We start from the raw sequence: 22,917 nt of genomic DNA, 5'->3' as shown, positions 1-22,917 counted from the left end.
TTATGCCAGGACAACCTGAGTCCTTTTATTGGAGTAGTAAACACCACATGCAGATAATAGATCATCTTGCTGATTTACGCACTGGCTCTGATAAATATCGCTGAGCAGACATAACATTTTATGAATCCAAAGTGTGGGGAAGGTGCTTGTTTTTTGCTAGATCTAAAACATCTGCCAACCTGCTGAGCAGCAAAACCTGAATTTTAGAGCAGATTTAAGACTTCCATGCTAGATTTGCTTTTCCAAATTGAATGTGTTTCCAGATCCTTGAAAGAATTTGTTAGATGCGTGGCCCATGGCAAATCAAAAGAGGCCTAATTATCACTTCTGGTGTTCCTGCCCTTGCTTTCTTACCCAGGTAGCAATAGCCTGAAAATATGCCTTACACGCAAGCTCATTTCAGTCTTATTTGTGACCTTGAGCATCTCCTGTGTAGATAAAAAAACTTTCGAAATGTGTTGCACTCTATGACTTCTAATGGTGATGTGAAAGATCCTGGGAAGCATAGGTGGCCCTGTTGGAATTAATTTTGCTCTGGTTACATTCTGAATCGACCTTGCTGAGGGACAAGAGAGCTTTGCGTTGATTCTGCAGAGCATACGTTACTGTAGTTCCTTTATGTTTCAGCTTTGATAGCTGATATCTTGGTGAGCCTTTTTCCGTGATCCAGATGCCTACATATTTGTAGCCCGCAAAGTATCTCAGGGTTGAAGGGCAAGAGTGCCATACCTTTTCAGATGTTTTTTTTCCTGAATATTTTCCCAAAACAATTACACTTAATTTTCATGGGCCCCATTCTAGTTTATTTTCAAAGTTGTAATTGTGTGCTTCATTTAGGGACCTTTGCAACTCGACATATGCATTGTCGTGGATAACAATATTATATGCATATTGTAAAATTTGTCGATAATCCCTGTTGACCTTTGGAGGGAATGATCTTACTTTTTCTAAAGATGCCCCAATGTCTGCAGTTTCAATGCTGAAAAAGAGAGAGCAAGAACATACCCCTACTTCAAAGCTCTGTTAGTTATTAATATAGTTGTCTTTGAGACAGGCACCTCTTTTCCATTCTAAATGTCTGAATACAGTGAGATGATAACTTGGAGTAAGTTAGGTGGAAAGTCGCTTGCCGACAGCTTTTTCCACATTGTTTGCCAGTCTACCTTATGGTCGACTACTGTATAGTTGATGAAACAAGCGAATAGTCAGGGTCCTTTAGGAGTGATTGCACAATGAGCCGACAAGGATGCTGTTGCAATGTTATCCGTGGAGCTGCAATTTGGTCTAAAACTTGTTTGAAGAAAGGGGATAGTATTATCATTTGACCTGATTTCAATTTCCTGGAGTGGAATATTTGCACACACCTTACCCTCGACATCTAGCTGCGCAATTTGACAGTAACAGGAAGGATCCGCCATGCAGCCCTTGTTTTTGTAGAGGGAGCATAAGACAGAACCGCACGAGAAATCAGCAACTCTGCTAGTTAGAAATGAGGCCCTGAACAAAGGGGTCAGCCAGGACTCCTGGTAGTCTTCACCAGATTTGAACAAGGTAGGTAGTATGCCATTTAGGCTTGGGCTCAACTTGGCCTTAATTTGTTTAAAACCCTTTTTGGGTGTAAAATACTGTCACCAGATTCAGCGCAAACCTTTATATAATCATTAAATATTGCTGGACAAACAAAATGTGTGGCCTAGTGTCCCTTAGCACTACAATTGTGGGAATAGAGCTGTAACATTAAATGTTGCCAATTATCAAGGGATACTCCATTTTCTCCAGGCGAGTTCTCCTTTTCTTCTAGATCATGAATGTATTTCCAGAATTAAGATTGATCTTTAAGTTTTGAAATTGTAAGCCATCTATTTTCAGTGTATTTTATTTTCTCCTCCCATAACTTCCTTTTCTAGTTTTTTTTTTAAAGTTTGTGCAGTGCTACTGATGACAGAGGATCATCTATACCCTTCTTAAGTTTTTAGTTAACTTTGAAAGATGTTCATTATTCTTCTTGAGCTCTGGTGTGTGTGTGAACCATCTTTTTTTCTGAACCAATGAAGCGGAAGGGACTGTTTCTTGTACCACCAAAGATGACAACAAGCTATTGGTTAATCATTGTGTATGGTCCTTTAAGGGTGCTTAATGCATGGGTTGAATTAATTCGCTCCAGGTTGACAGCATGCTCTCTGGTGCCACCGCCCAGACATATTCTACTTTAATAATATGGTGTGATGGGATATCTTCTCCTCGCTTTTTGTAGTCCATTTTATTCTGCTTAATTTGTGATCTGCCAGTCCATAACCAAGGTGAACAAGATGAATGGATATTGGCGAAGCAAGATTCAAGGTTGTTAAGGTAGGGGAATGGTCACTTTCATGGCGTTGTAAGACCTAGAAATCCTGGTAGTGACTTAAGAGCGATTGAGGTGCGTAGGTGCAATATAGAATTGAGCCTCCGCTGTTTGAATGGTGTGAGCGCTTGCCTGCTGTGTGGAATTTGCTGCATAGTATCAGAGAAAGTAGTGAGAAACTAGTAAAACAGTCAATTTGATTTCTCCTAGTGGGTCCTGCGTGCTCTGGTTAGTTATTTGAGCGTTGATAGACTTTGTAGATCCTGAATGTATTATTGGGGTGCGCTCATTATTCCAGAATATAAGGTTAAAATCACCGGTTATGATCACTTCTAGGTCTGTAAAAATTGCAGACAAAGGTCTTGAATTGGTCTAAGAAGAGTTTAACTGTGTTTTTTTCAATCAATGTTAATGTATATTTAAATAAAAATCGATCAGTCATAGGCTAGTTTTCAATAATGGCAACTTGGAAAAAAGCGCTGAGCATCTTTAAATATCTTGCAGTAGTTTGTATGGCAGATGGCGTACAAACTTTACATCGTGAGATGGTTGGAATGGCAAACATTTGAAAAAAAAACAATAAATATTGGAGTTTTTCTCCTGTCTCCTGGAGACAAATTATGTTCCATTTTCTCACGAACAATGAAGTATTTTGGTTTGAAAATTCATTTTTAGACCCGCCCCGTTCCATAATAGAATAGGAAGGGGATTTGTCTGCAACTCAAGGTGTTCAGACCATAGCTCTGCTGGAGAGCTAGGAGCTGCAGTTAAAGCAGGGGCGGCTCCCCCATTAAGTCGCTAGAGCATCACCCAATAACTAAATTGCCCCTAGAGATGAAAAATAAAATGGTAATAAAGTTAATTTATTACCATATTCTTTTTCAATTACCCCATCCCGAGCCAAGCATCGGGGCGAGGGCGGGGCCGCTGCTGACTGGCAGCAGCAGAGAGCAGTGATTGGGAGGGCACTTTAAGTTTAAAGTGCGCATGTCTCTTTGGCCGGCCATCTGGTGACGGCCAGCCAGACATGCGCATTTTAAACCACTCTAACCCAGCTGTCTAAGACAGATGGGTTAGAGAAAGAACAGGCCTCCAGTGCTCTTAGGAGCGCTGAGAGAACCGGCTCTATCCAATCCTGGTGCTGCTCTCATGCTGGTTAGCAGCTTGAGAGCAGCACCAGGATTGATTAAGGGAGTTGACTGGAGCCTCGAGGAGAGAAGAAGAGGACCGTAGCAGGAGGAAGTGGTGTGCAGGCTGCAGCAAGGAAGTTAAGTTACTTTGTATTGTTTTTCCACCCATTTTCCCACCCGCCTGCCTCTCTAAGTTGCCAGCCATCACTGTGTTCAAGCCCCTCCCCAGTATAGAGGGTAGCCAGCTTTAATTTCCTTTCCAGTGGTTTAGAGGGTGTGTAGCAGCATGACAGTATCACTGATTATCCTCTGTTACCGTAATACGAACGGCTTCAATTTCATTTAATGCAAGATCAAGGACACCTGACATTCCTGTTTTAAGATGCTATATCATACGCCATATGCAGTTTCTGTTGCTGAGTGTATTTTATATTGAGGAGCTAGTACTACAGGGTAGTTTTCACTTTCTTTTTTTGTGTAAGGTATTCCCCCAATTGCAAATTAATTCTTTTTATGATTGAACACGTGGGTCTATATTACCATGGTTTTCCAGGTGACCTCTGTGACCTTCGCTTGTGAATAAAGGGGGCATTGGACTAGTGGTATAATAAAAATATCCTAAGAAGTAAGCGGTGATGGGGTTGGAATATGGTGAAGAAGACAGAGACTATTCCAGCAGTAGAGGATATCTTCACGTACCATAGAAGTTTATTCTGACGAGAAGATCAATGTGCTGGTGTTACGTTCTCCTTCCAAGCAGTTGGTAGTAGTAGGCCTTACGGCTGAGCGTGAAATGTGGTTGAGATGAGTATTGAGTATTCTCAGCCACTGCGTTGGATGATTTTGCAAGAGCATGACTGTTGTTAATCTTTGGACCTTGTTATTGTCAAGTCTTTGATTTTGCTTGGCTACAGCTAGAGCCTGGCTAGTGTTGGGTGCTTCAGGCCCTTTTGTGAGGTCTGCCGCACGTGAAAATTGATTACAGACAAGCCACGGGGGCCTCAGCTTGGTGGAATGTAATATTTTGTTCTTTCTGGCAAAGGTGACCTCTGATGAGCTGTTACTGTGACCATTGTTCTGTCACTGGCAGGAGTGGAGTTGATAGTTTCACCTTTTGATATGGTAATGAAACCCTTTGTGATGTTGCCTTGTAATGGGAGGCGTTTGATACCTTTTATTGATGCCACCTAAACCCGAAAATTGAGATGCCTCAGTAGTTATGTTACCGGGAGAGTTGGAGTCAAGAGAAGAGGAGTAATTTAAAGTGTTAAGCAATGTAATTTCTTGGATAGTTTTTTTTTTCCGGAGATTGGGTCCCGCTATGACCGGCTCACTGTGGATAGATCTGTTTATGATTGTTTTCTTTCTTTGGGTTTTTGCTTGTTTTTTTAACATTTTCTTTTCCTGTTTTTTGCTTAGGGGATGATTACTGAGTATGAGTTTGGTTGAGTCATGTCCTGGTTGCTGAGGTCCCCTTTTTTTCTGGGAGAGCTTATAATGGCTTTGTCAGTCAGTGCAGATTGAGGGGCAGAAGCAACTGTGGCCGTGGCCTGCGTGGAAAGCTGGGCCCCCATATACCTTCCAGTGAATTTTTCTGCAGAAATTGTCCCTGGAACATTGTTTGACTTGAGAATGTCTATAAGTTGTTTTAACATCTCCAGGAGAGTGCACATTTTTATTAATTATCAGGGTACAACTGCAAGGGGAGTGTTTAGTGGAAGGAGGAATTGATATTGAATCCGCCTTATGTTGCATAATAACTGTTTTATTATCCAGGTTAGAAATACAGGATGCAAGTGACTGTAAAAGATGAACTTGAAGATCTAATTTGTGAGATTTCCAGTTTAACACCTGTATTGATGTGGCAAGCATTGTCTTGATAAAGCTGAGAGAAGTGGACTTTGTATTGGGTGAATAATCAGCAAAGTTGGTGTTTAAAATGTGGTTGTTCAAAGTCATATCCTCTGATTCTTCAACAAAAGATTGAAGAGCAAATCATCCACTTGTTCAGCATCAGATGTGTCCAATATTGTATTGTATTGTATTGTAATAGTATTTATATAGCGCTTACTACCCTTGACAATGAAGCAATCAGAATTGTTTAGTCAATTAACTACCTTTGATGTCCTTTCCTTCAGGGTCAGTTGGACTGCAGAGAAGATTAGCTCACTAGTAGAGTGACCTTCTTCCCCCCTTCCCCTCCACCACCCAGTGGTGCACGTGCGCTCCCACTTCCTTTTATGTGAGGAAGTTGAGTTTGACGAGGATGCTCTCGCATAACAGCAGGGAGAGGTTCAGTGGAATACAGGATTTTGAACCTAAAAGGAAGTATTAGTAGAAAACATTTTCAAATAGAAACTATGAATCAAACTTAATAAATATTGGCACAAAGATAATTTTAAAAAACTTGACTAGCATGTCAGAAAAAAAATTTGGGGCATTTTTAGCTTCCTGAATGCCTTAAGGCTTGCACTTTAGCATTGGAAATGAATTACTTTTTATTGAATCTTATTTCCATTTTTTCTTTACAGGTCTTTGGGCTCATAACCAGTGTCTTGTGTTGTGTGAGCATGTGGTCGTCTTACAAGGTGTCATTTGTTACTCAGTCCACAAGTGAGTATGGACATTATGCAGATAATGTGACTTCTGCAGTAGCATTTCAGTTTTTAACCCCTGAACAGCATGTGCTAACATTATTTTCCAAAAGATCTTTAACAATAAACTAATTTTTCCAGAACATCTTAGTCCAAACTTATCATTACATTTTATGCAGCAAAAAAATTTTGCCCAAAAATATTTACTCCAATTTGGACAGTTTATTTGGTCAGTTAGGTATATTAACCATCCATAAAGAACATTTTGTAAATACTCTGTCATTTAAAAAAATAAAATCTGTAATAACATTTCTTTGTATTTTAACTAACGAGAATTACCTGAAAAAGCAATTATTTTTATATATATATATATATATATATATATATATATATACGCATACATGTAGGTGAATCTGTATAGCACTGCGTACATTCATATTTGATTTGTTTATTAATAAAGGAGATAATTTCATCTCATGTTGTGATCATGGTATTTGAGACCCACTCTCCTTAGACAGTTACTTGTAATGTCTGATTTTTTTTCAAGACATTGTTGCATATACTGCTACACATGTGTTAATTCTGTTTATACTTGAAGCTTTAACATAGAGTGAACAAAAAATAGAATATTGTCAGTGTTAATAAGTTTTATAATTCTTATATCTAGTTAAATATACGTGACCCAGGAAACCCTTATCCGCAACTCCAGCGAAGGGTTGTCCAATAAAGGCTTCTTTTTCTTTTGGTACAATTTCTTCCAGCTAACCTCTTGAGGTTGTTGAGATCCCACTGAACTAGACTCTATGGGAATTACTGCTCAGAACATACTACATGAACTAAATAATGTACTCTTGTGAATAGAATCTTACTCCTGCAGTGCATGTCCCTGCATTTTACTCTTCATCTTTGTTAATATACAATATTCTTCACAATTTCTGTCCTATACCATTTGTTGTCTTATCTACCGTACACTATGCTGCAACCATTGCTATAATGCCTGTTTACAAACTACTGAAGTTACTTTATATTTGTCCATATAATTGTATTCCTCATTCCCATTGTCTAGTGGTTCCAGATTCTGTGCTCTAATCAAGGCATAACCTGCAGCACACACCACATCACACAGCAGTATTTTTGCAACCACAATACTTCATAACATTCCCCAAAGAATTGCATCAGTTACACCACCAAACATTGAGTTTCAGCACAATACTTGTTCCATACTTTTCTGTTGCCTCTTAGTCCTCAAAGTCACAAATCTTTACACTTGCTCACTACAATATTCTTCCATCCTCCTCTCATACCATTCTCCCACATCTTCTGTCCCAATCTTCACTGACCTGTGGCTCTAATAATCGGTTCACCCAGTGACCTCATCTTACTCCTTCAGCTAAACACAAAGCAAACATTAGAATACACTTTCTTAGTCATTCAGTCTATGGGACATGAAGTGGGCCTCCTCCTTAACAATACAGTCACAACCACCCATCATTGATTCCCTCTCATTCCTTCTTCGATCATCACTCTAGTCCAGTCATCATCCCACTGAACATCAATATTGTGGCCATCTATCGCCTGCCTGGAAAATGGGACTCCTTTATCAATGATTGGATGATCTATTTGACTCTCTACTGACTTCCACCCCTAGTCATTATTCTTGGTGACCCAAACATCATTCTTTACCATCATCAGGATGTGACAAGATTTAGCCAATTTCTACTGTCCTACCACTCACTGACAAACACTTTCCTTATAAACTCACCTGGTAAGCCACAAAATCTGTTTTGGATGTCTAGAACACACTCCTCGCTAATTATTATCCATTCTCTCTCTGACCATCCCATCATATTTAACACAAAGGGTGATGAGAGGAATGCTTGCATATACTCTAAACCACTGGCAATTTTTCTGAGTATCATTGGATCATTTCAATCCATACTTTTTCACTGACTGTGGCAATGGCTCCTCCCCAAAACATCTCTCTTCAGTCCTACATGTATGTGACCGGGCTCGTAACTTACACTCGGGGAACCTTAATCTCCTGGTCACACCCACATCTCCATGTGCATCATTTGGATTTCAGACCTTCTATCTCCTGGACACCAGTGCCCTAGAATTTCATTTCTGCTGAAACACACACTACTTCTGTGCTTACCTACTCCAAATCAAGACTGTTCTTAACACCTACCTCATGCTGCAGGAATCCTAATTATAATTTGTGCTCAATTCTATTTAGACTCTAAATCCGGTCTTGCAAATATGTATATATGATTAAAAAATGCTTTTATTTTCATGTCTGTGTTCAACATCCACCTTCCTTCAACGGCACAACCAATTCTATATGTGCCACTCTGACAAAATGCTTATGTTCAGTGTAACTACTGCTCTGTACAGCATTTCTTGTCAAAATGTTGAAAGAAGTTCTCTTCTAAACAAAAATATATATCTCAAATAATAAATAAGAAAATATTAAGGGGGCATTGAGATTTTAGAAAATATGTTTTGGTCAAACAGTACGCAAAGAAAAACATGTTTTTTCTAAAGCATGTTTTGGAAAATTATTTTTATTCGGAGGACTTCCCAGAAAACCATTTTAACACATGTAATAAACGTTATTGTATTCCTTTCCGGCTTGGAACCTGGTTTGATGCCCTTGTTACAGGTTGACATTGCACAATTAAGTTGTGAGACTGGCAGTGTCCCCAGGATATGTGCCATGTAGGATATGGGGTATATAGTCAATATTCCCACAGTACCAAGCACATGGAAGGTAGACTGGGATAACATCTGCTACCCCTGGTTATCCTTCGCCACCTCTGGCACTGTCATTGCACCCCTAGTTATGAAAGCGATGAATGCAGGAACAGCACATACTCGAGGGTTGGAAATAAATGTTTTTTTTTTCCTTTAGTTTCCACTCCTTGGTTGTTCTTTAACCCTCTGCAGCAGGTTGGACCATTGACAAGAGAAGGGTGGCACAACATATAAACCCTTTTACTTCACCTCCCACATTCCTCGTATTGCTCCTTTTGTACCTACATGCATGGTCAAGCACAATATACTGACCACAAAGGTTTGTATAGTTCACTATGGATGGTTGGACTGATCTATTTTCTTTGTCGTTGCTACTCCCAGCCTTGATGATGCGCACAACATGTAGTTGCTTAGCCATGTAGCCATAATTAAGGGTCCTCCATATCTTGCTAAACATTTCATGATCAAATGTTTGTGGATTAATTGACACGCACCAGTCATGCTCAAATATAGGACTGGGACTATCTCAGTCTTCATACGACTAAGACCAGTGTCAATAAATGAAACCTCCACAAGACAAGAATTCAAGTAAAAATCATCAACGGTTTATTCACAATCAAGTTTATTGAACAAGACAAAAGTTGTTGGGTGAATCATAGGGAATCAGCAATCTTAATAAGTCAATCAATATAAATCAAAATGTGAAAGAAGATTAACTCAAGGTCGACCTTTAAAGCAAGTGATCAGCCATCACCATCATATAGTTCAGTAAGGGGACTGGCATAAGGTTCTCCTCAAAGGCATTGGGCTAGGGCTCAGTCTTCATCATATGGCAGTATGACATAGACTCTGCTCAGTTAGGAAAGCAGGAAAAAAAATAAGTATGAATCCATGGACAGACTAACAAGAATCTGCTGTCTAAGCAAGCGCAAAAAGATCTGGCACTTCCCCCAAAAATATAATCTTTTATAGGATCTTAGGCAAAGAGTCCACACACTCAGATACATTCACAAAAACCACTCATTGTTCAAATAGAATATATATATATATATCTAGTAAACGCCTGCTATGCTGCTTATTAATAAAGAGGTGTGCATAGGAAATGAAAGAGAGGTCATGACAAGTATATAAGACAGAAAAATAATAGACAGCTCAGCTCATGGATGGTCCATAAACAAGACTGGAACAAAGGACCTTGAATGTTACAAAGACAGGAACATCCTGAAGATGGCTTACTCATGAGGAAGGCACATTAATGAAATGTATTAATAAAGTAACCCACACCACAAACTAGGCTTCTATTTTGCTGATTTTCTTAAATGGAAAAGCGCACAGAAAAACACATGCAAAGAATGCTTGTTCACATAAAATAAGAGTGCAATTTCTTTCTGCAAATATGAAATTATGGCTATGCATGCTAGTTAAGGCCTGGTCAGGCTAACTTAAACACATCTAAATTAAGAATTATTTCCTTTTATTAAAATTGCATCTCCATTTCCATGGGGGTATAATGCAGATGGTGATGTATTAGGTATGGACATATGAAGTCCAGTTCAAATGTATTGTCAACCTAACCTTTACATATATATATATTACAAGCGTATGAAACTCAGGGCAAGTTAAGATAACAAAAAGTCCTTGCTCAGTAGATCTTAAGATGCGTAGGTCTCAAGGCAAATACGTACAGTACTTATGAGTCATAAAATAGAGGTACCCCTTCTCAAATGAAGAACTCGAAAACAAATAGGGAAAAAACTATTTAAAGACATGCTTAATTCTCACCCTCCATGACCCACTTACAATATAGTGCACAAGTGCATTGTTCCTATGTCTATTTTATTGCGAAATAGACACAGGGAGAAACATCTTTCACTTATCCCACACCTTCTACATAAATTGTGCAATAGTGAAAGGATAGGCCTTTAATGCAGGAGTATGTATGAATCATATCATACTTGCTGTCGGTGCATAATTTCAACAGATGCAGGGAACCTCTGCCCTCCAGTGCAGTTTTCAAACTTGGTACTGCCTTCCCATACCAGACAACTCTGCATCAACCAAGAAAGAAGCTTTATGTTGTTCACTATTGGCCATTATTTTATTGAATTGGCATTTGTTTAGCATGTTCCTACTCCAGCACTAATACTGCAACAGTAAGACTATTTGACAAGAATCCTGTCATCTTGTTCATTTTTCCAGTGTTTGTGTAGTGTCAACCTTTTTTTAGTTTGAGTGCACGAGCCCTTTTCGACCTCTTCTAAGTATTCTGTGGCTTTTAACCACGCCCATCTCACGCCCGTCACTTTAACTCATTCGTGTGCTTGCCTTTTAAAAATCCCTTGATGTAATTGGTAAATGCTTTACGTTTGTCCCACCTTGGGACGGTTTTGTTACCGCCTTGCAGACTGACCCTGTTATATGGATTATTACACCATCGCCGATATACTTCTGCGTGGGCAAGCTATTTTTTTTGTCTCTCCCCTTCGTGCTCCATAGTTTCACAAAAACACTTATTGATAAATGCTTTACGTAAAAAAACACAGAAATCCCCAATGCCGCTCTCCCCATACAGCGGGAGAGCCGATACTAAAATATTCACTGCACTCTGAAAACTCGCCCCATAATGCTTTGCAAGCCTTTTTGCTCATAACTCATCCTGCGGTGGTCCTAGGACAATGGGATCACCACCAAAACGTTCACGACAACATGCTCTTTCTGTCTACATTATCTATGGGCCCCCACATTAGGTTAGTATATAATAACTCCTTCCCACAATTGTCTTTTTAAGCTCTTTCATGCCTGGAACCTTTGTTTTAGAGCCAGGAGTAGTTTGTGTTTTAAGGGCCTTGTTTGTAATATATTTGCAGTAGGCCTGTTAGCTCAGAAAATGTGTAATGCACTGTGCCCTCCAGGGGCTAAATATATGGTTACACTGCATTACTTTCTGTCAATCTCTTTTCATGTGGTTATGCCCTCTAGTGGCTAACTATATAGTTGCCTGACCATGTTTCTTACAAATGCTATTTTTATTGTGGGGTCATCTGGTGGCTGTTCTGAGCATTACAGTCAACATACTACTATGTTCGCAGGCACAAAAACTATCCCCATAGTGCTTTGCAGGGCGTTACTTTTACAAAACTTTTTTGCTCATAACTCACCTGTGGTGGTCCCTAAGACAATGGGACCATCTTCAAAACGTTCACCACAACATACTCTTTCTTTCTACATCATCCTTGGGTCCCCACACTAGATCAGTGGGGACCCCAAAATAATAACCCCTTCCACCATTCAGTGTCTAAGTTCTTTCATTGCTGGAACTTTTGTTTTACAGCTGGCAGTAATTTTGTTTCAAGGGCTTTATTTGTTATATCATTGCAGTTGGCCTGTTAGCTCAGAAAATGGGTACTACACTGTGCCCTCTAAGGGCTAAATATTTGGTTACACTGCATTACCATCTGCCATTGTCTTTTCATGTGGTTATGTCCTCTAGTGGCTAACTATATGGTTACATGATCATGTTTCTTACAAATGCTATTTTCATTGTGGTGTCCTCTAGGGGCTGTTCTGAACATTACAGTCTAATGCCAAAAGTTTGTTTCTAATAAGGATTTTTATTGGGTTTACATGATAATTGTATATGTTTTATTAATCTCTCCTTATTGCAATTATGACCATGATTCAGGCCAACTTAACATTCTTATTACACTATGATTGTTTGAACACTCTTGATATGTTTGGGTGACCCTTCTAGTTTTTCTCTCGCTACTCCTCTGTGGCTGTTTTGTGTCTTTTTTTTGGGAATTGCCAGCAATTCTGATGGTGGGGTGGTGGAGGTGGTATTCTATTGGAATTAGCATGGCAGATTTAAATTAGGATGCTAAATGGCAACTTTTTCATTTTTGGCTGCAGATACAGGAAGAAGGTAAATTAAAGTTCTTTAGTTATATGCAGGTGCAAAAAGAACACATGATGGACGGAATGCTGAACAATGCAAACATTCACCCCCTGTCACAAAGATCTGAGTTTAAGCAATCATTTTGTTTGCTCACCATGCCACCCCAGTTTGGACCAGCCATATGCAAATCAGTCTTGACCCTGTTCCTCATGGGAACAGTCCAGCCCAAACTGCTAAGCCAGGTCCTCCCTGGACTGGAAACAAGCATCCTAGGACCGGTTTCAGGGTATCACCCTTCATCAGCCAGGCTAACTTGAATCCAGTGGCGCAGAGAGCATGGGACCCACATCTGGGTATACCCCTCCCACTTGGGGCGACAAACGCAAAAGGAACAGATGATGGACGGAATGCTGAACAAGGCAAACATTCACCCCCAGTCACAAAGATCTGGGTTTAATCCATCGTTTTTTTTGCTCACCACGCCACTCCAATCAAGACTGATTTGTGTATGGATGGGACATAACTGGAATGGCATAAGGAGTAAATAAAAACGATGGATTTAGGCCCAGATCTCTGTACTAGGGGTGGATGTTTGACATTGCTCAGCATTCCGTCCATCACTTGTTCTTTTTGCAGTTAGTTATATGCAGGGCCATTGGAATTATGTGGCAGTAAAAGATCAAATTATGAGGCAGGGTTGACCAATTTATGTGGCAAAAAACTCCAGTTATGAATTTACAACACCAATAGCTCTAACTCAAGCAAATGTGAAACCCATTGTATTGTAAATGCTTGTTAACTTCGGTGCATAATTATGAATAATATCGAGAGAGAGAGCATGCATACCAGCATTTAGGAAAACAGAAGAGGGAGATTATTAAAAATGTGGGAAGTTAATGTCCCCATTGATATATATTGGATTAAAGGATTTTCCATGAGACTGACAAATGAAATAAAGCCAATTTGATTGAGAGATGCATGTGTGGTTTGCATATTACAATCCACCATTGTTCTCTATGCATGGCATCCGAAGCCTTATGGAGGGGGTGCCACTTCTCATAGTTTTAAACAATAATTATGTATGTCCTGTGTCTAATCCAGAAATAAAAATATGTTTCCTCCACACAATAAAAAATGAGGTTAGACATGTTTACAGTGGATGTGTTTGTTGAGATAACCTACCAAATTAACCCATCTGACTAATTTTATAGGATTTATTCTTTGAAAGGATGTGAAACCCTCTTCCACTGTTGTCGCAAGCTTCATCATTGGGTCGTCACTTTCCGTCCCAGACCTAGGTGATGCCTGTATCAGGCTCTCTCTGGTTGAGAGTTCTTGGCCTACTTGTGTTGGTAATGCAGTGTACAGTGAGTAGCAGTAGCTGTTGCCCTGCGGTTTTAGTGGGACCTATGAGACTAAAATATCCTTGCGGTAGACTAAAACCTTACTTATTGGCGTTTCCCTTTGGCAAAGTTAAAATAAAAACGAGACTGTTGTTTACAGCCCTGCATGCCTACCTTATTGTTCTTTCTGGTCACAAGGAATTCATCAGAACAGTGCTGAATACCTTACCAACTACCTTCTTTTACAGATGTTTGAGTGGTGTAGGAAGGGTGTTATTTTATAAACAATGCAAATTTCACCACAATAAAGTGCTTTATCACTGCTCCAATAGACTTTGCTCACATTGGAAAATATTTATTGTATCCTAAAACAGATTCACAATTTTCATTTTAATACCTCCTTGGATTTGTGCAATTGTCAGATGCCAACATATGGCTTTGTGCGTGTGTTATTCATATCATACATTTACACTTGAGATGTGCCCACCGTCCATTTTGTACCGAATAGTAGGAATATTGACCATGTCTTGTTCACTTACCCACTGTTCTATTACTTTGGTCCAAAGGGAGGGAATTCGGTATCTAGCTCAGCCTTGTGGCTGAAGAGGTGAAGTCCCACACTGTTTCACGCATACTAATTTTCACCCTCATCGCTCACGTCACTATGAATTAGGTCATGCCTGCTAGCATAGTCCAGTCGTCTCTGCCACCCGCTCTGTGTGTAAGGGTCATGCATCTTTGGCTTTTTTTGAAGAGCTCAGGTTCAATGGGAAAGCACCTGGTATACAGCAATGAAATATTTTATTCTTCTGGAGTAAACAACGATGAACTGGAATGCAGCCCCCAGCGATCACCAGTGGCTAAGATTAATTCAAGCATTCCATCCATCACCTTGTTTTTTGTTGCAGTTGATGTACTAAGTGCAACTTGTATGTCCAGACATAGATCCTGTGCTCCCACTCAACCATAGGACTCAAGCTACACCCAACTGATGAGCCCTAACTAGGGCTAAACCAGTTTGATTTAATTGTGGTCCCTGGTTACTGGTGGGAGCCTCATCTGGCAGTTCGAGGTGGACTGTTCCCATGATGAGCAGGGCCGGTACTGATTTGCATAAGGCGGCCCTTTGTCTAGAGTGGCATGGTGGGTGAAAAGTTATGGACTGGAATGAGGCCTGAGCAATTGTAAGTGGCTGAGATTAATTCAAGCATTCCATCCATCACTTACTTGTTTGTTACATTTCATTCGTAATCCATCATCTACACTAGAACGAGTCCTTGTCTAAGACTATGTGTAAGGGAATTGTTTTTGACAGACCCTACTTTAGAGTTGTGCTACTGCGGTGTGAGTATTTGTGTTTGGTCAGCAAGGCTCTTTTTCACTCTCCTTCTCTGTTTTATCTCTACTGTTCTTCATTCTGCATAGTCTGTGTTGGGTTTGATTAAGAATTGAGGCAAATACTTAAATACAATACCAGTCAAGCGCCGTATCATAACCATTTCTTTGCATCCCCAGGTGTGTGTGGGTCATTTTGTGCAGATTTGTTGTACAAAGTCATATTAATCTATGTGTCCCTCGATTCTGATATTGGTCACAACATTAGTTTAATATGTCAAAAATTAATTTCCAACGATATGTACTAGTTTGTTGCATATCTTAGTAGGGAGGTTGGTTGACAGCCCTCAATTACATTTTCTCTCACCCCTTTGTGAGTGGATTTTTTTGTGAGACTGAACATTTGTGACGGTTCTGTTGTGCTCTTTGTACACCACAACCAAAGCTGACCTCTGTCTCCTTTTCAAAGGTTCGACGGGATGAATATTCCAGATGTGTGCGAGATGGACATGCGCATTAGAGGAAAAAAGCAAGAAGTGTTAGAGACTGCATAGGGTGCCCACAGGGAGGAGCCTGGCATTCTGCAAGCAAAATATAAGTATATTGTATAGAACGAGCTACAGAACCAAAATATTCTGCTAAAAAACATAGCTTTGGAATCAATATGGATACATTGCCATGGGCCGCCCACATTCTGTAAAATGTGATTATCTGATTAACAGAAAAACAATAAGTGGGATGTTTCTGATCGCCTTTGAACAACGGCTGCCGCTGGGAAGTAGTGTGATAAAACCAGGAAAAAGACAACAGATCGTCTGGTTAACCGACCAGCTCTTGGCTTCACAGCACGAACATACCCTTGGAATCGCACGATAAACCACAGAATGTTCTGAGATACTTCTGACTTTCAATGACAAAGCTACTTGATCTTTGCTAGGCCACAGCTCTAGGACTGGGGGACGTGCATCCAGTCTGCCACTGTGAGCAGAAAAACCAACAGTCATGACTACCAGTCCACGCACAGTCATGGAGTCCCTTGTTTGGTTATATATGTTGCATTTTCAGTATTACACTGGGGCGCCAGGTAAACCTTGAACTGTCCTCTTTAACCGAAGCATAAGTGTTGTTCTGCACTCAGCCTCTTCCGTTGAGGCAACTGAAAAATATGTATTTGCAGGAAATCTGAACGAATATAATGGGACCTATTTAGTACGTTCTTCTGCATATCGAGATATTTAAAGTTTAAACATTAGCAACGGGTGGGTGATGCATTTGTAACCGGGATGGGGTTGTGTAGGTAGAGATGACCACACACATTAAAAGCTGAGGGGATAGGGTGGTTGAGGATATTGAGTACGGTGGGTAGATGGTGGAAGGTTGTCTGTGGGGTGGATAAGTAGGTATTCTGCAAGCAGGGCACGCAGGGTGGTATTAAACAATGTTGGTGGGTGGTTATCCGCAGAGAATAGGTGTATAGTGTTCACTGTGAGCAGGTAGGTGGGTGTAGTCTCAACAGGTTTGTTCTGTGGGTATTGGTGAGGCCAGAAGGTGATTGGGTACCATAGAGCAGGGTAGGTACTCTTAGCTGTGGCTGGGTCAGTATTGGTGAACACGGTAGGTGGATACCCTGCAGAGTGGATGGGTGAAAATCAGGAGCATGGTATGCAGATATCTGCTGTGGGCAGGGTAGGTGGGGTGGGTTGCACATGCACAGGCTAGTTAGGTATGTTTTGGAGACTTGCAAAGGTGGGTGGATGGGTACTACGTGACCATGGTAAATGGATAGAATTGTCTGTGTGCTGGCATGGTTTGTGGGCATTTTGTGATCAGGGTAGGCGGGCAGACATTGAACAGAGTTGGCGGGTGGTACTCAGGACAGGGCAGGCTGCATGGAGTAATCCAGGAGTATGGTAGTTGTATGAGTATTAAATATATTACTCTTGAGCAAGAGATGTAGATTGGTATTCTGTGCAGTGTGGCTAACAGTGGTTGAGAAGGGCGAATGGTGGGTATAAGGATGAGTACTCCTGGGGACAGGTGGGCAGGTACATTATGCAGGAAAGCAGGGTGGGTCTAGAGTAAGCAGGGTAGGTGAGTGTGTGTGATCCTCACTGAGAAGGGTAGGGTTTCTGTGAGCAGGATACCAAAAGCAAGGTATAAAAGATACCTTGTGGGCAAGGTACCTGTAGCAGGAGATGCATTGTGGCCCTATTATTGAGACTCCAAAATTAAGATTTGAACCGTTGTTTCCATTTTCCAAATAGTCTTCCATATCTGCTTTAGGGATAAAAATGGGAAAACACTTAAAAGCGAAGTTGTGCATCTCATCTGCACTTTACAAGTACCAGTGGAAGGCTGTTGGGAGGAGTCGTGGGGCTGCTACAGCTGCCTCCTTTTAGAGAGACTGGAAATTAAGCTCTTGCCCAAGAGCACATGACACTTGCAAAAGCCAGACAGAAGCACACTGTGCTAGAGATGTTCTGTGCCAAACCCTGGGTTTCATGTGAAACCTCCGAGCACATAAGCTCAGCCCTCTTAAGTGAGAGTATTTTTTCAGATTCTAAAAATAACAAACATAACTGTGCACTGCTGTCTTCCTAGGCATCACTGAAAAATGAATCTTAGCCACTGGTAAATACTCTAGGTCGCATACCAGTTCATAGTTTGTATGCAAACTGTGCCCCTTAAGATTAGAGCCATTGTATCTTAATGGGCCTTGGTCCTGCTGCAATAGCAACTTTCCATCCCTAAGTGCCAGCAGGGCCTCTCTGAACCGGGACACAAGCAACACAAGAACATTTTCAGCCTATTTGGGCTTCTTCAGTCGGGTGCAGCTTGGTTCCAGTGCAACTGTAAATACAGGAACCAGATCTGACCATAACCTCTGCACTTAAGGCATCACAGTGAAAAATATATTTTTTTAATGACCTTACAGCTGTTCCTGAGTTTCCTGAACTTTTCATTTTTAAAACTATTTTTGTTCCGCCCAACATAGCTACAGAAGGAGATGGCACCGTGGGTTTTATGTCACCCATTCTTGCGCATGTGTTTCAGAACATTAGGCCTGATTCACAAAATAAAATGTTGTTGTACATGTAGGTTTGCAAACAAATGAACTTGTTTTCCACCTCCAAGGCACCCAGGAGTGCATTTCTGGGGGGAGGTGGGCGAGGGCAGGGGGTTTACATAAATAGATTTACAAGATAGTAGAGGTCCACTTCTAGTGGAGAAACATCTCCACTCAAGGTCTGGTTTGCCTTGGACATTTACTTATCCATTTGTGGACATTGTCCAACTCCGCCCCATCCTTTCTCCACTGTCGAAATGGTCAGTTTGGGATGGGAAGGGGAACAGATCAATCCCACATTTAGTAGGCGTGGTGGGGTGTGGAAGAAGGGCTTCCTCCGTGGGGAAAAAAGGTTTACCAATGGAGAAAAAAACTTTGCACCGAGGGCTCTATTCCTCATCTACAGACTTCTCTGCAATGGAGAACTCTGCACAGAAAGCACAGGACTCTAACAGAATACTCACCTAATGTTCCCAGTAGTATGCCTGTAAACCTGCTCCCGGTGCCTCTTTCCAGGTGTTCTACTGGGATTATTGTTGAATAGCACAGATTAGTAAATCTGCACCCGCTCATAGGCGTAAATTTGTGGGTGAAGATTTTCTAGATTTTTCATGAATAGGACCCATTTTGTATCAGTCGAGTGCTTGCCTGTCCAGCCCCAGCTTGCTCCCTTCCCTGTACCTGAACCTCTGTGCCGCGCTTCGATAGTTATTTCTATGAAACACCTTATGGTCCTGTTTGCCCTATCTCCTCCTACACATGCTGTATAATTAAAAGCAGTTCAGTGACGTAACACAAAATGATCATGTGCTCCCGTAAAAGATATAATGAAAGCCAAGAAGGGTGCATATAAGAGATTGAGCCTCCCCGCTGTGTGGGGGGCTCTGTTTCTGCACAGTGCCCCCTGTTATTGTTATGTCCCACCCTTTTGCATGCCCTCTTACCCCGTGACATTACCCGTACCGCTCCCTCCCTGTATTGGCTTCATACCAGTCTTTTGCATTCAAACCCATCACCCACCAGGCTCCCCTATCACTCTTCGTACTGTGCTGTGTTGATTTGGTACCACCCTCTGACTGTCTTTCCCATCCTTTCATTGTCCAGGCACTGTACCAGAACCCCATTAGTGGATTGAGACACTGTGGCCCAAATTTATACTTTTTTAGCGCCGCATTTGCGTCGTTTTTTGACAAATTTTTGATACAATTGTATTTTGTAAGTTTGCGCCGATTTTGCGTAAAAAAAAAAACGACGCAAATGCAGCACTAAAAAAGTATAAATATGGGCCTGTGAGGCTGTATATGACAGAACGTTGACACCATCCAAACTTGTGTGCATAAGGACAGTCATGCATGGCAGCTAATTTATTTTTCTTGCTTCCAGTATTAATATTTTTTAATGTATTTGCTTGAAAACGCTCCTCGTGGTTGGAATTACTTGAAGACCCTTTAGTCAAGTGTGATCTCTCCTTTGTTCGGCCAATCGTTCTCTGGGTCTGTATTCTGCCACACACACATTATGTGTCAGTGTTGTAGTTTTTAAACCATTGTGAACCGGTTACATGTCTGAGGGCAATGTACACTTGCTGCACCATTAAAATATTAATCCTGAAAATACTTGTTCTTTTCTTCTACTAAAATTATGCAAATATAAACCATTTAACTTTCACATAAGTGAACTTGTGATAGTTTGGCTATAAGTGCCTTGTGCCTGATGTGAGATTATAGTTTATTTTTGGAGCTGTTGCCATGATATATTTACTATACAAACAGTTTATATTTGTGTGATAGTGTATATCTGTGCTCTCCCAATTTGTGATAGATTTCGGGAATAGAGCTCAAGGAGACGAACAAAATCCACCTGTATCACATTATTGGGTGAAGCAATGAGGCTAATCTTTCACATCTATGATGAATGGCACTGAAGTGTGGGAAAACCCTTATTTCCCACTTTCATGTGGGTAATGCTTTTAAAGTGATGCCAGTTATGACCCACCCACTGTGAGAGGCGACTGTTCTGACATTGTCAGCTTGGAGTATGCAGTACAATGCATACTAAACAACATGGCCATACCAACTCAATAAGGAGAACAGTATTGATCAATATGTCATTGACAACTTATTGAGAGGCAAACGCGTACTGCTAAACTTATAACGACCCAATAAAGGATGCAGCCGCTTTACATAGGCGTGACAACCCAAGACAGATACTAGTACAGCAACATCCTAGAATCCAAGAAGTGTGATCTTTCTGTTACTTCAACGTGGTTGACGGAGGATAGTGGCTTCGGGCCCAATTTAAAGTTTGGCCAAAAGGGAACTCCGTCACAAACACGACAGAGTACGCTGCTCACCAGACCGTCGGTTCTTCTGTCTCAGGGATGAGTGAACCTTAAATTTTCCGCCGACGAAGCCCCCGTTGGCTCCATCGCCGGAATACTTCCTAATGCAACTTAAATGCACCCTCCAGATTGTATCCTAAAAACAAAATCATCACGTTGGAGGTACTCATGTTCTTTTTGCAGTTAGTCAGGCCAGTGTTAGGTCATGTGACAAGTTGAGGGCTTGTAGGCAGGAGTTAACTATGAGTTGAAGTACTTCAGCACAAGACTAACAGACCAGCCGAGCAACAGAAAATAATGTATTCATTTATTTATGTTGCATGAACCAGACACAAATGGTAGCCTAGCGCTTTCCAAAGGGCTATGGGGCTAGATGTCCAAACCATTTTTGCGTTTGCAAAAGCTCAGATTCGGAGTTTGTGACCGTAGAAATGCATTTTTGCAATGTACTAAACCCATTTTAGAGGTGTGTAACTTTTTTCCAACTCCTAAAATGGGTTTAGAAATGCATAAGGAATCTCTATTTGGAAAAACCGTGTTGTAGGCGTCCCTTCCAAATGGGAATCCTTAGCATATGTAACAATGGCGTTCTAAACCATTGAAAATTTACCAACAACCAAGTTGGGGGTGGTAACCAATTTGCAAAAGGGAAAGGATCTGACTGAAACTCCTTCCCTTTTGTGAATGTGAAAAAAAGTTTGTCGGGGAGTAGGCAGTGGCTCACAGACCACGGCCAACTCTCAAATATACTTTTTTTTTTATTCATCCCTGTTTACTTTATTGAGAGGCAATCGCAGACTTGGTCATTTGCTGACTCCAGCTAGCCACCATCCCTAAGATGGCTTCCAGTCGGAGCAAGTTGCAATTTGTGACCTACCTCATGAATATTCATGAGATAGATCGAATTGCGACACACTCTGAATATGAATTTTCCAAACCTACGTATTTGAACACAGGTCAGTTCAGAAATTAACTACTGGTCACAAAAATACTGGTGCTAACTGCGACCAGTATTTTTCAAGCTGTAAATAGTAAATCTGTACCACAGTTACCTGGCAGAGAAAATAATAAATGAACAATAAAATGTACACTGAGTGCAAAAATACAAGAATACCTATTGTGCACAAGTGGGGGATGTCAGTGATGGGGAAATAAAGAACACTTAATACATAAACAAGTACATTTATAGTAATTGTGGCAAAGATCAGTAGGGGTGAGGTCTGTCAATAGCCATTTGCCCAATGCAGGTCACAAAGGAAATGACGTTGGAACAACAAACATTTCATCTTTCCTTTGAAGGAGTGGTGTACTTCCCAAGAATGAATGCTTGACTGTTCTTTTCTTTCTGAAGTACAGGTATTCAAGAGTCAGTGTGTCAGAGCATCGGAAGGTACAGCTCACTACGAGGGAGCTATCTTGATATTCCAGAATTGAGTGTTGTGAGGGCAATGCAGGCCAACCGGAATACTCCTGCCTTCAACAGGAAGCCATTTAGTTGTGATCAAGATTGCAGTACGTTTGCCATTCCCGGCAAAGGTCTTAGAGAAACTAATCAGCCGATGCCTCACCAACCTCAAGGTCCATTGCTTAGTCCCACCCTCTTCACCGCATACATGATCCCTCTGACTGATATCTTCCGCACACACAAAATCAACATCTCCTCCTATGTCGATGACACACAGCTCATTCTCTCCTCTCAGTTGAGATCCCCACCACAAGAAACAAGTTCACCTCCTCTACGAACAAGGTCATTAACTGGATGAAGGTCAGCTGTCTCAAGCTCAACACCGACAAGACAGAAGTAGTCATCATAAGCAAGAACACCTCACCAGGGGACTCCAACTGGTGGTCAGTCTAACTCTGACCCACGCCCAGCACCCACACCAGGAACCTCTAAATAATCATCAACAGCAAACTGGAAATGACCACCACTGCAACCTGCTTCCACACCCTCAAAAAATACGGAGGAAGATCTTCAGAAGGCTCCCAAGCAACACTAGAAAAACTGTCACTCACACCCTAGTCACCTGCAAGATGGACTACGGGAACACCCTCCAGAACTCAGCACCCAGACTCATCCTCAGCTTCCAGCACAGAACTCACATCACACCACG

At 41.1% G+C, this 22,917-nt stretch overlaps 1 protein-coding gene across 1 annotated transcript in view; it reads left to right on the top strand.

Annotated features, from left to right (window-relative positions):
* The window catches only part of CMTM7 (CKLF like MARVEL transmembrane domain containing 7), a 93,488-nt gene extending 73,412 nt beyond the window's left edge, over positions 1-20,076 (top strand). Inside the window, exons 4-5 of the mRNA XM_069211993.1 lie at positions 6,006-6,087; positions 15,865-20,076. Of these exons, the coding sequence (XP_069068094.1) occupies positions 6,006-6,087; positions 15,865-15,878 (96 nt within the window). The 3' untranslated portion in view covers positions 15,879-20,076. The remainder of the gene's footprint in view (positions 1-6,005; positions 6,088-15,864) is intronic.
* The last annotated feature ends 2,841 nt before the right edge of the window (positions 20,077-22,917 follow it).

The sequence above is a fragment of the Pleurodeles waltl genome, chromosome 10 (assembly GCF_031143425.1).
Source record: "Pleurodeles waltl isolate 20211129_DDA chromosome 10, aPleWal1.hap1.20221129, whole genome shotgun sequence".
NCBI lineage: Eukaryota > Metazoa > Chordata > Amphibia > Caudata > Salamandridae > Pleurodeles > Pleurodeles waltl.
Note: the sequence above shows the minus strand (reverse complement) of the source record. Positions and strands in the feature narration are given on the sequence as shown.